This window comes from Ischnura elegans, chromosome 11, assembly GCF_921293095.1.
Source record: "Ischnura elegans chromosome 11, ioIscEleg1.1, whole genome shotgun sequence".
Taxonomy (NCBI): domain Eukaryota; kingdom Metazoa; phylum Arthropoda; class Insecta; order Odonata; family Coenagrionidae; genus Ischnura; species Ischnura elegans.
In genome coordinates this window covers 12,734,911-12,747,098 of record NC_060256.1, presented here as the reverse complement: position 1 = coordinate 12,747,098, position 12,188 = coordinate 12,734,911, and the positions used below count along the sequence as shown (strand labels likewise).

At 36.7% G+C, this 12,188-nt stretch overlaps 2 protein-coding genes across 7 annotated transcripts in view; one reads left to right on the top strand and one right to left on the bottom strand.

Annotated features, from left to right (window-relative positions):
* Positions 1-3,500: 3,500 nt before the first annotated feature.
* Positions 3,501-7,265, bottom strand: LOC124168060 (protein arginine N-methyltransferase 1-B). Of its 3 annotated transcripts, none has more exons than XM_046546168.1 (6): positions 7,164-7,265; positions 6,318-6,551; positions 6,052-6,222; positions 5,817-5,971; positions 5,582-5,729; positions 3,501-4,603 (listed from the first exon to the last, which is right to left on the bottom strand). In XM_046546168.1, the coding sequence occupies exons 1-6, from the start codon at positions 7,227-7,229 to the stop codon at positions 4,220-4,222; spliced, it is 1,158 nt and encodes a 385-aa protein (XP_046402124.1). In that variant the 5' UTR covers positions 7,230-7,265; the 3' UTR covers positions 3,501-4,219. The 3 variants fall into 3 exon arrangements, with proteins under 3 accessions (XP_046402124.1, XP_046402125.1, XP_046402126.1); XM_046546169.1 differs by lacking the exon at positions 7,164-7,265 and adding an exon at positions 6,893-7,023; XM_046546170.1 differs by lacking the exon at positions 7,164-7,265 and adding an exon at positions 6,915-7,021.
* An 84-nt stretch (positions 7,266-7,349) lies between these two features.
* LOC124168059 (AT-rich interactive domain-containing protein 4B) overlaps positions 7,350-12,188 on the top strand; it is a 46,123-nt gene continuing 41,284 nt past the window's right edge. For 3 of the 4 annotated variants that reach the window (XM_046546166.1, XM_046546165.1, XM_046546162.1), the window contains exons 1-3: positions 7,350-7,611; positions 8,132-8,199; positions 8,423-8,530. In XM_046546166.1, the coding sequence (XP_046402122.1) occupies positions 8,170-8,199; positions 8,423-8,530 (138 nt within the window). In that variant the 5' untranslated portion in view covers positions 7,350-7,611; positions 8,132-8,169. The remainder of the gene's footprint in view (positions 7,612-8,131; positions 8,200-8,422; positions 8,531-12,188) is intronic. The other variant, XM_046546163.1, reaches the window with a different exon arrangement.

Genomic DNA, 12,188 nt, shown 5'->3' with positions numbered 1-12,188 from the left:
GGAATATTTAGAAGGTACACAGAAGGTTATTTCTAGCTACTCTATGTCCATGATTCCTCTAAGTGATACCTCACAACTCACAGAAACCGTGAAATAATTTTGGAAATGGTACTGACTCATCCAAATGTTTATTGCTTTGCAATAACCAAAAAATTATACCATTGCAATATTGTCCTCTGCAGTGATGTAGCTACTTATTCAATGCATCAATGTTTGATTTTTATCCTCCTGGGCCAATACGCCAGCCTCGATGGTGACAAGGTAACGTCCTCGCCTGCCAAACAAGAGGTCGTGAGTTTGATTCTCGCCTGGCTAAGTTTCCTCTATCCAGGGCATGGTACTTCGTGAACGTGTATTTGTTAGAAATTGTTGGAAAGCCTCGATGTAAAAAGGTCAACACAAGCTGTTTTCAGTGGTATGAAAATAAAAAAAATATTTGTAGTCAGTTTTCTTCATCATACTATGTGCATTTTACCAGTTCAGACAGGTTTACCTGGAACATAACATGCTTGTATACTAATCCCTCAACTTATTCCATTTATCCCCATTCCCATGTTATCTATCTTTATTCAGTGCTGCTTAACGTCTCCTACATATCCATGAACCCCATTCTCATCCTCCAGTGATGTCCTTCCTTCTGTCATGGTTTTCAGAATATGCACCATCTTCAATTGTCATGTATGCAATATCTGTCTCTTTAATATCTCCTGTAGCAGTGTCCTCACCCACCATTTACAGCACTTACCTTTTCCTTTATCTTATCACTATCCTCTTGCGTCAGCACTATTTCCTTCTCATGAAAACCTACTATGCCAATATATAGGTACTATCCTCTTCCTGCTGTTTTTTAATGCTCAGTCCAAATTACTCTTGTTAGTGAACTAGCACTTTCATGATACTTCTCAAGATCCTTCCTCTCAAATCTGTACAAAATCATGTGAATTGTCTTTTTTTGATCAGTTACGTCTTAGTATTTGCGCTGTATGCTGGAAGACATCCATCAGTGGCTGCAATCCTTTCACTCTGTGTAACCATTTGCTGACCTTACTTCATTGTGACTTCACTCCTGCCAACTCACTCTTACATACCTCCCTTACTATTGGCATGCATCAGCAGACATATGTACTTGTCTTATACTGGTGCCCATTTGTGCATACCCTGTTTTTCTGTTAGCTGTCCTACTTGGTTACTCACATTCTATGCGAATTGTCTCTTAACCCTTGTGCTGCGGCAGCTATACCACAAGTCTTCCACTGTGTGTATGTGGGAAAAGGAGACCAGAAACACTAAGGGACAGAGCAGGTTAAAACCCTTGTAATCCCCTCTCTATTTTCTAGCTTGGATTCTCTGGCAATAATATCAAACATTTTTGGGGGTACCGCTACATATTTGGTGAATTGAACCAATAATTGACACACTTTGTATTTTTAATACATATATTCAAGTTAAAAAAATTATCTTTTTTTTTGATCGAAGTCAACTTTGGCTCGTATTCCAATGGTCCCACCAGATAAAATCAAATTTATCTCATTCAGTCTTGGGGCCACCACAGCTCTCAGCAGTAAGCCCAAAAGTGATCAAAACTACTGCATATAATTGCTGCAAAAACCTTATATTAAGGATCAGTGGTTCTTAAATCACTAATCATATTTTTTACTGGTATCTCTTCATGGAAAAATTACCATATGAAGATTCTTCATTATTTGCCATTTCGAATAAAATCAACAGATTTAGGCATTACTTGGTGGAACAATGAGATATTCATGGTAGAATAAAAACACAGTACTATTCCACAACCTTATATTTTTGCAGTCTACTAGTTTCAACGTCATTATCAAGACTCAATTTGCCATTTCATTAAAGCCTGGTTAAACATACATTAACACCTACAAGTTAATGTGCATACATTTGCATGAATGATTTTGGTGGACCGAAACAACATGAACAAATGCATTAACCAAATTGGAACAGGTTCTATTTTCTGTGCATGCATTCGCTCAAGTTGGGTGGTTACACAGTGCATTTTGGCATTCATTCTTGTGTTCATACATTTAGACATTAACCCATATGTGTTAACCTATCGTACTGGGAGAGCTGATAGGATGAGAGGGTTTAAGGCATAATATTTTCGTCCGTTACTTGTATTGCCAGTGGCAGCTAGTGCTTGCGTGCAGAAGAGCCTTTGTACATTCATGTTTGAAAATAAGAAGGATCCTATCTGAAAATAACTGAAGCGATTATTGTGTACTAATCCATTTTACTCACACCTGATGGTTAGAATTCCCAATCAGACAAGGGATACCATACTATGCATTGTGTGTGTGAGCTGGCAAGGTATTAGGTATTCTCCTAAATCAGTAAAAAAAGTGGTTTGTGCAAGCACTACGTTGTGTGTTGTGCATTAAAAAGCCCTTCCCCTCTGTGAAGTCCTAACAGTTACCATGAGTTAATTTTCACCGCAGGGTGACAACACTTGTTACATTTGATTTCTGGTAACACACAGTTTTTTGTGTGGCTAGTTACATATTCTGAGCACCATCTTTGGACATAACTCAAGAAAGTTTAATTCCCTGAATCCAGGCAACTAAAGCTGACGGCTCCCACTGAATCCTGCACACTAAAGGAATATAAGAGAAGGGCTGCATAGCCATCATCCACTAGGAGTTAACCCTGATGTTATGTATTACTTCTGGCATTTATCGTCAGCAATCTCCTATTCCAATTTCTTCTCAACTCCTGTTCATACCTGCAATAAGGACTACATCACCTGCTAATGAGATGTAACTGGTTTCATCTTACATTGCATCCCAGTCATTTGGTTAAGAAACTAATAAGATATGTTAATCAAATAAGCATCTACCGTATTTCTCCGAATATAGTCCCCCCCCTAATTTTGAGGCTCTAGTTTCAGGAAAAAAAATGGGTTTGAACATAGTCCTTCACTTTAACCATGGGCATTTTTAGGAAAAATTCTTGGGGACTATATTCAGACAATGCAGTATTTCTGGGTATGTATCATCCTTATACTTGGTTTGGCACTGGAAAACAGATAGTTGCAGAATCATAGAGGTTCTATGGTTTGTGTTAACCTTACATTTTGTGATTGTGGCAATAACTCTGAAAACTTTTGTTTGAAAACTGAGTTTTAAAGCAGACGGATAAAATTGAATACTCGGTAAAACTGTCTTTTGAAAACCTTAAAAACATGAGACCTAATATGACACATTATAAGAGAAGATGATCTGACTATGAATTGTTTAACAAATTTAAGGAGGTACAGCAGAGGAAAGCCTCAGAGGAGATACATATAGCAGGTAGTGAACACATTTAACAGAATTACTTTAGTACTTACGATTTCTGGTAGTATTGTGTGAAGAGTAACATCAAATTAATCTTAGGATTGGTGTCCATTGTGATTTATGATATTGCATTTTTTACAATGATACAGCCCATTATGAGCAAGTGCACAATTTTTATGAGGAGTAGAAAAATTAAGTCAATTTACAGGACTGTGAAAATCGATTTAATATTCATTACAATAGACTTACAGAAAGTAAATCAAAAGATAACGAAGATAGTATCATCTCATAAATACAACTTTGGCACATACCATAAAAGATACTCAATTTTCCACTGATCTACCTGGAAACCAAAGTGGTTTTCTCAAACGAAACTGATACTAAAAATTAAGTCGAGGACTGCCCACCAGGGGTAGTGCACACAAAAACGTTTTCTGCTTGATTAAGGGCTTTACCCCATCAGTAAAAAGCTGCTATGTTAAAAATCAATACAAAAATGCTCACAGGATCTATTGCCTGAGATGAGAGTCCATAAGTGCATCGGTCTAAGCTGTGACCACACCACTGCTGCACAATGCTAGTGGCCATTGCCACTAGGATTGTTTAAAAGAATCCAACAAAATCAATAGTCGACATTGACTTATTATAACTGATAAAAGAGAGAGAGGACGTCTCCAATGTGAGACCTTTCATGACCTTTTTAAAATATTTTTGCACAATGAATCACAAAAGAACTACTGGTTGGAACCATTCTGCATAGCCCCTCTCCCTCCTTTAGTTTTACGCAAGAGAAAACATTTCATTTTTTATCTACTCCCATCTTTGAGCATGGGAACAGGTACCTCACATTCAGAGTTGACTGAATGCTGACACAATATGAGATTAAATTTAATATGAGAGGAATACAATGTCACTGAAAATCAGCGCATGCGATAGACGTTTGTTTCATTCATCTCACACAGTTCACCCTTAAAGTCAATCTCTATGGTGAAATCGAGATCCCGATTGTTACGCTCATTAGGACGCATAGAGAACACTCCATAGATTTCCTCTCCCTTGCGCACAGTGAGGTAGTCATCAAAGTAGAATACTGTTTGCTTCCAGTGGGTGTATGGGGCTTCAGGTGCAGTGCTGAATCCTATACGCTTGTGGCATTTGGAGAATTCTATGTTAAAGAAAGTGACCAGAGCCTGTATGTAATCATTGCGCCGTACTTGAAGATGAAATGGTGCCTGGAAACTGAGATCTGCCTTCTGCACAGTGTAAAGGTCAACCTCTTTCAGCATACACGCATCAGACACGACCTGAAAGCCAAATAACATCATTAAAAATTACTCAGAATTACAAGCTGAAATCTAAATAATTCATTCTAGAGAATATATGTACATTTCAGAGGAGCTGCAACTAAAACACTAAGATAGAACAAAATCATATGGATTCCAACGATGCAGTATAATTACATAACATGTTACTGCATGTTAAGTAAATCACATAAAAGAACCATGATGATATCCTTATCCAAAGGCAAAACATGACAATAGTAGTACACATTCACATTTGGAACAAAAATTCATTTGTAAATCATAATATAAAAATACTATGTAGTTCAAACTAAATTTTACTACAATTCTTTTCCCCAACTACTTGGGCACTCACTGAAGTTTTATACAAGGTATTCTAGCCTCACTTCTCACAAGGCCTTACAATTTGTTACTGACACTAAGTTAATAATAAAAAATTTTGCACCTACAGTTGGCAACATTCAGGATTGGGATACAAGATTGTCATCAATATCATACAAAGAAAGTATTACCTCCACCAAGTATTACCTAAAATAGAAAGTATAGTACCTCCACACCTGACTGAAATTTAAAGAACACCTAGCTATAGGCATGACCATCAAATAATATGAATTTGAGTCTGCATTACTATCCACACCATAGTGTGTCTTAATCAGAATCTGGATAGCAAAAGCCAAAAATTTTTAGTTACTACAAATGGAAGAACCTTCACCATTTAAATTCCCCTTAGCAATGTTATCATCTTCGTCAGTAGGTTACAAGCTCTGGCTCTTTTTAAATTAAACAACAATTACTTCACACAAACCAGAAATAAAATTTCAATACTTAGCTAGCAATGTAATCGGCTGGGACAAATTTCAAGCGGGGTCAACGCCATACGTGAAGCAAATGATGCCCCTGCTCAAATTCTTCAATACAGTAAGCCAGTGATTATATTACTTTTATCACTACAGATAGTCTGATGCCTAGGCATTAATGTACCTGTTTTGGGTCAACAACGTCGACAAGTGGTTCACTTATAGCCACCTTCCTAATGGAGCTCATATCAAATCCGTAGACATCATCCCACCAGTTGATCTTCTCGTCCTTGTACTGCCGATCTTCAATACCGCACACAAACAACGTAGCCCTGAGGATAAGTAAACAGAGTTGAATAGGCTTTGCCGTTTCAAAAAAATACAATTTTTAAGGATACTAGTTCATGTTAGATGCCTACTTGTCAGGAAACATCAATCCATCAGGCTTGAGCCATTTGTCCCTGGCATATAAAACTGTATCCAACATAGATTCGTAGAATAAACAATATCCCATCCACTCCGATATGATAATGTCCACCTTTTGCACACCATCGGGCAAGGTAACTTCTTCTACCTAATAAAAACAATGAATCAAGATAATGGAAAATTCTGCACTTAAACATAAATAAACAAAAGTACAGAAGACAAACCAACCTTCCCCTTCACTATTTCAACGACATCACTCAGCTGATTCGCTTCAACGATTTTCTTTGCATATTCGACTATGTTTGAGCATTCAATGCCATAAACTTTAGATGCTCCTGCCTTGGCGGCAAACATGGACAAAATGCCGGTTCCGCACCCAATGTCAAGGACAACTTTACCCTGCAGAAATAATTTCACAGCATTACGACCCAGTTTAAGATACTAATGCTTGATACTAGATTGTAGTTAAGGGCACAAGGGTACTAAAAACTGACCTTGAATAAATGCTTGTTGTGATACATAGAGTTCCGGTAACTTAAAGTACGAACTTCATCCTTCAGCATTTCTTCATGGATACCGAAATGCGCATACGAGTCGAAATAATAATCTCTGGACGTCATATCATCTACATTCACATCCTCCTTCACTTCCTTCTCCACATGATTTTGCTTCAGCTTGGATGGAGAAATGGTTTCGGAAGAAACTTCCATATTTTCCATGTTTCCCACCTAAACAAAAAAAGAAAATTCTCATGATACTGCACATTTATCTGCCATATTCAGAAAAAGTTTAATAAACTGGCGGGGTGTGAGTGAACACACGCATCTAGAGCGGCAACTGACTACGGCCGCAATCGATACACAAAATCCATCAAAAATAGACACAATCATTCTATTAAATAAGCACAAAGGAATGCATACATGTAATTTCGAAAGAAATCGCATAATAAATGTACAGTTCAAAAACAGAAATGTCCTCAACACGTGTTTCTATCAAGCACGAGACGGCCAAAGCTAAGGATAAACGTATGAATAATAGTAACTATATAAGGTATAAAAGTAATGCTAACCATCAATCACAACTGCACTCACTTATAATTCACTAATTCGAAACACAGTACAATATAATTCTACCGGCAAACGAACAAAGACCACAACGGCGCGTCGTGAGTATATAAAGGCAAAGGATAACAGCGCCGTGTTTGAGCAAACTGAGGTATTGACAGAATGCGAGTCTATAATGCATACAGCAGACAACTCCTGAAGTTGCACCGAATAACTTAAATTTAGACGCTAATCCCTAAAAATGAACCCATCATTGATCTATAATTAAGTACAAACCTTTATTGGGGCGTCGTTTAATGTATTTTCATGACCCTCCAAGGTCTTAACAACAGCACTCGCCATATTAAAGCCGGATGCGCAGGCGTTCGCCGATGCTTCTTTTTTGGCCGTTAATTTTATAGAATAATGCAAATGTTTGAAAAAAAGCTTAAAGAAGTCGTAAAAATTAAAATTATTTGTAATATGTGAAATGAATAAATAACTACGATAAACCAGCAGAAAAACTCAATTCGTACAAGAGTAACTGTGACTAAGATAACCAATCAGAGCAGAGCTTCCTTTGACAAGTTGTTGAAGCCTCCGCTTGCCTGAGGTCCTGATGGATGAGAAGGAGGTCAGGTCAATTTGTTTATTCTAACGTAGTTCAGCTGTTCCGTGTAAATTTGTGCAAGAGTACCCTCCCCGAGTAAAGCGTATTTTCACATCACCATTTGTAGAAATGCTGGTAAGTATCAAATATCCACAGGGAGATGTTGTAAACAGAAAGAAATCTCGGCAGCTCCGTAGTGCACTACGTTGAAAAAACAAACGTATCTTAGCAATTTTTTCTTCCAATCTCCAGTTTGAATCGCAACAACTTGAATTAAATAGCAGAAACTCAGGTTTTACCCCTAATTCTACTTCATTTTGGCAGAAATATCTTCAATGGTTATGAAATTCTTGTTAATTAGAATGAGTAACTTTCTACTTTAAATCTCAGTCAGTAATTCTGTTTATTTTCGAATATTCTTGCCCTTTTCCAGATTTTTGAGTTAGGTTACCATTATCTTCGTGTATTATCCCTAAAACATGCCATATTTAGTTGCAATGATCCATTGTTAGCTTTGGCGTCTTCTATTAGACTTCGTATTCATTTGTGATTTATTTGAAATTTTAATGAAATATGATTTAAGCTCGGTTTTCGTCGAAGTTATCCACTCTGGGGTTCATTTTTCTTTGTAACTAACATAAGCGTTCTATTCCAGACAGTTGGGCTGCCTGTGGAGGCTCCTGGTACAACTTAATGCAGGCCTGTATTAAAAGGGAAGCTATGGTAAGATGATCTCATATTTCGAGCCTAGCACGTTAGCACTACGCAGTATGTGAATTCAAAATAAATGTGCGTTCATTTCGCGTGGGTGAATATTTTCTAAGCCCTATAAGTTACTCGAGTAATTTCCCACGTTTAAGTTATTAAAGCGCAAGTTTTTCGCCAGGTAGTGCTTCCTTCCTCGTCATTTTTATTGTTTTCAACAAAAGATAATCTCTTGTTTCAGGGGGATGATCCACCCTATTTGGCTGTTGGCACTGAAGTGAGTGCCAAGTACAAAGGAGCGTTCTGTGAGGCTAAGGTGCGGAAGGTGGTTAGGATTGTAAAATGCAAGGCAAGTACTCTTTTATTTTGTTAGTATACCTTCATCTATAGTGAATTATTATTTTAAATAATGGGCCAAACCAATGGCGAGATGGTTTTGTTGTAAAAATTTTCCCTAGGTGCATCATATTCCTTGCTTATACAGCACGAAGCTGCTTTAAAAAAAAGGACTATTTCATGCGTTCCTGATTCAAATCTATTAGTTTCTCCCTTTCAAAATTCATCCTCCATTGATTTTCCTTTGTATAACGCTGATTTTAGTAAGTCTGAGATCATCAACTTTAGTAAGGTCTAGGCTGTCCCTGTGTATTAGATTTTGATGTTTGTTTGATTGCTACGATGAATTTTTCTTTGTCTACAGCGGTGTAGTCTTCATTCAGCATTTACTGCTGTGTATGTTTCTGTATATCTTCATAAAATCTCTTTCAAAGTAAGATGCTTAATTGTGCATTCATCTTCGCATCGATAAATATCCTACGTATCTAAACCAACTCTCGTTCTGTATCTTGTTTTTATGTCCACGATGTTGTGAATTGTGTCACAAATTTTCCTTGGCATGCATTTTCAACTGTGTTGAACACAATGAGAAATTTCAACCTCATTTTGTGTCCACTCCTGCTCAACCTTAATGTCCTGTGTAGGATGTAGTAATCAACCTCACCCATGCCCAATTTATGTCCTTAGAATGCCGATAGCCCAGTTCTTCCTCAATCAAGTGTTTTAACGGGTAGCCTTATTCAAGTATACTGCATACCTTTATAATATAAACTTATATGTCTCTTAGTTGTTTTCAATAATCAGTAACCAATTGTGTTGTACAAATCATGTTTTACTTTATTTTTTTAGGTGTGTTTACGAAATGCATATACCTGTATGGGTAAATGCATACATGCACACATTTACCACCAAAATTGCTTCATGTTTACACCCTAAGTTCTTAACTGCATGTCCAGGAAATCCCCCCTGTTATAATTTCATGCATCTATCTGAGCATTTGTCCAGCCACGTACTTGCACAGGTAAATGCATCGTGTAAGCATGGCATTAATCTTGTCATCCTTGAATTCTTGTTATAGTCATCATCGATCAAAGTTCCAGCTTTGTTCTTATCACTTATTTTTTGTATAGTCTATGATGCAGTGGAATCAGCCTAAGAATACAGCTAATGTTAGCTTGTGATGATATCTCTTAATTGTTATATCATATGTAGCTTTGCTTTGAAAAAAATATTATGCCTTTTTGATTAAGTGTTAATTGTGTTTGGAGTATTACAACCTGGTCAGTGAGTTGTTCTTTGGGAGCTAGAATGTATTAGTATAGTTTGTTAAGAACGTTCAAAGTGGCTGCACAAAAGCTGATATCAACATTAAAACACTAATCTTCAGTATAATAATGGAAAATATAAAAAGTAACAATATTAAACTTGTAAATAGATTTTATTGAAATTGTGATGCCTCTACTTCTTTGGTAGGACAAATTTTTATGGAAATAAAATTTCTAATCATAATGAGAACCATGTTAGCAAACATTATCGTCCAAATCAGATTCATCAAAAGTCACAATATGTAGGACTTTGTCATTTAATCTTGGTTACCCGCTCAGAGGCAAAGAATTACTTTAGTTTATTCGTTCTCTGTACTTTGTTCAAATTGATGGTTATTGTACTAACGGAAGTTCCATCCAGCTTCATTTTGATCATCTGCATTTGATAGTTAATGATTAGGTTGCCGGCCTCGGTGGTGGTGGGGTAAAGTCCTCGCCTGCCAAAGCGAAGGTCGTGGATTCGATTCCACCTGGGTATGTGGTCCCTACTCAGCGCATGGATGTTTTTGACGTCCTTTGTAAATCCTCCGTTGTAAAGGCCTTTTATGTGCTGTTTACGAGGAAGTTGGAAATAAATAATTTCTAATTTAAATCCTTCTCCATGTCCTGATCATGGCTTTGGAGTTGAAATTTCTGTGACTTGTCTAACCAAATCTCCTAATGCAATAATTTTGATTTTGCATAAAAAATCTTTTCTTGATTCATCATGATATTCTCAGAGTCAGTTTACTGCTCCATAGTGTTTTGATATTTTTTTATGGACTGTGTAGCCTATGCTTATCTTCTGTAATCAACTTCCTCAATCATATTTTATAGTGTTTGTATTAATGTCACCCAGCTTATTATATTTCTACAAACATTTTCTGGAGGCTGTTCCATCATTCTCTTCCCATTCATCAGGCATACCTCCCCTCTATTTGTTGCCATTGTTTGCATTCATAGGACTCCATTATGCTAGAGACTTAATCAAGGGAAAAGGAGAGTGTGGCTAAGCTTCCATGACCACGACTTGTTAGTTATCAATTCTTGCTTGCTATTTCTCCAAAATGCAGTTTTAATGGCAACTATGCTCTACTTCCTCTCCTTCATCTCATCTTCCTTGAGGCTCAAAGGAAAGTCTTATAGTCACATTTGGACTAAACTTCATTCCAAACAGCTGTAAATGGATAATTTTTATTCCACTGATGGTTAAGTGTGCACCGTTTTGTCTACTGCCCTTTCTATGTGTTGGAATTGTAGATGTAATTTTCCTTACAGTTAGTATTTGTAAATTGGGTTTACTCCCGTAAAATAAATATTATTATTATAATTCTGTATGCTCCCATAGAAATGCTTAGCAAATGTTTAAGGAGTGTGCATTACTCTTAGAATAATGTCATAGCAACAAAAAATTATATATGTAATATGCAATAACATCATAGTTAAGATTGAAAGAAAAACCCTGTGTGTCATCCTGCTTCTTTTTGAAGTCATCATCATATTGTGTCAACAATCTTGGAATAGGGTTGGGGCAGCTGTAAGCTCAACCCTTCTATCATCTATACTTTCCATATTTGTACATATCTTCTTTCACATCCTTGATAATTTTCCCCATGCATGTAATTCAAGGCCTGCCTTAGTTGGCCTACGTTAATTAAGTCATTAAATTTGAAACCACATGTCAAACTTGCACTTCTGCACAATACTGTGAGATAAGATTTTGTGAACCCATTACGACTCACTCTTGAAAATTGCTCAGATTGTTGAATAGAAAGAAAGTGACTATCATGGTTGAAATATTTTATTGCTGCATTGTTGCCCATAGAGATTAATTACTATTGGGACAGTTACATTAGAATTTTTCTTTTCACACCCTCACATTTTTTATTTTGAAGACATTTCCAAATCTTTGGATGAAAGTGGAGTGCTGTTGTTGTGGCGTAGCACTCAGGACTGTGAATTTTTTTAATTGGACAAGTGAGTAGAATTTCAGTGGGAAGAATGGGCAACAATTTCATCACCTTATTTGCATGAATCTAAGATGAGGTTTATTTTCCCTCCCAACTGTTGTAGTCTTGCAATCAGATGGGAAATTCTTGACCTCAAATGTGGGGTGCAATATCTTAATAATGGATATAAGTTTCCTGTGTGATAGCTTTCCAACTAATCCCGACATTAAAAATAGAACTATGATTTAAATTATTTTATTTTACGTTTAAAAAATAAAACATTTTTTTGGCAAAAGGCAAATATTTGGCGAGCACTGATCAGACATCGGGTACGCTTCCGTAAAGTCAGTAAATTTACCTGCGATACCCTGGATTTTGCTTAGAGAAGTAGCCTTTTCTTAATTCATCATGGTACCTC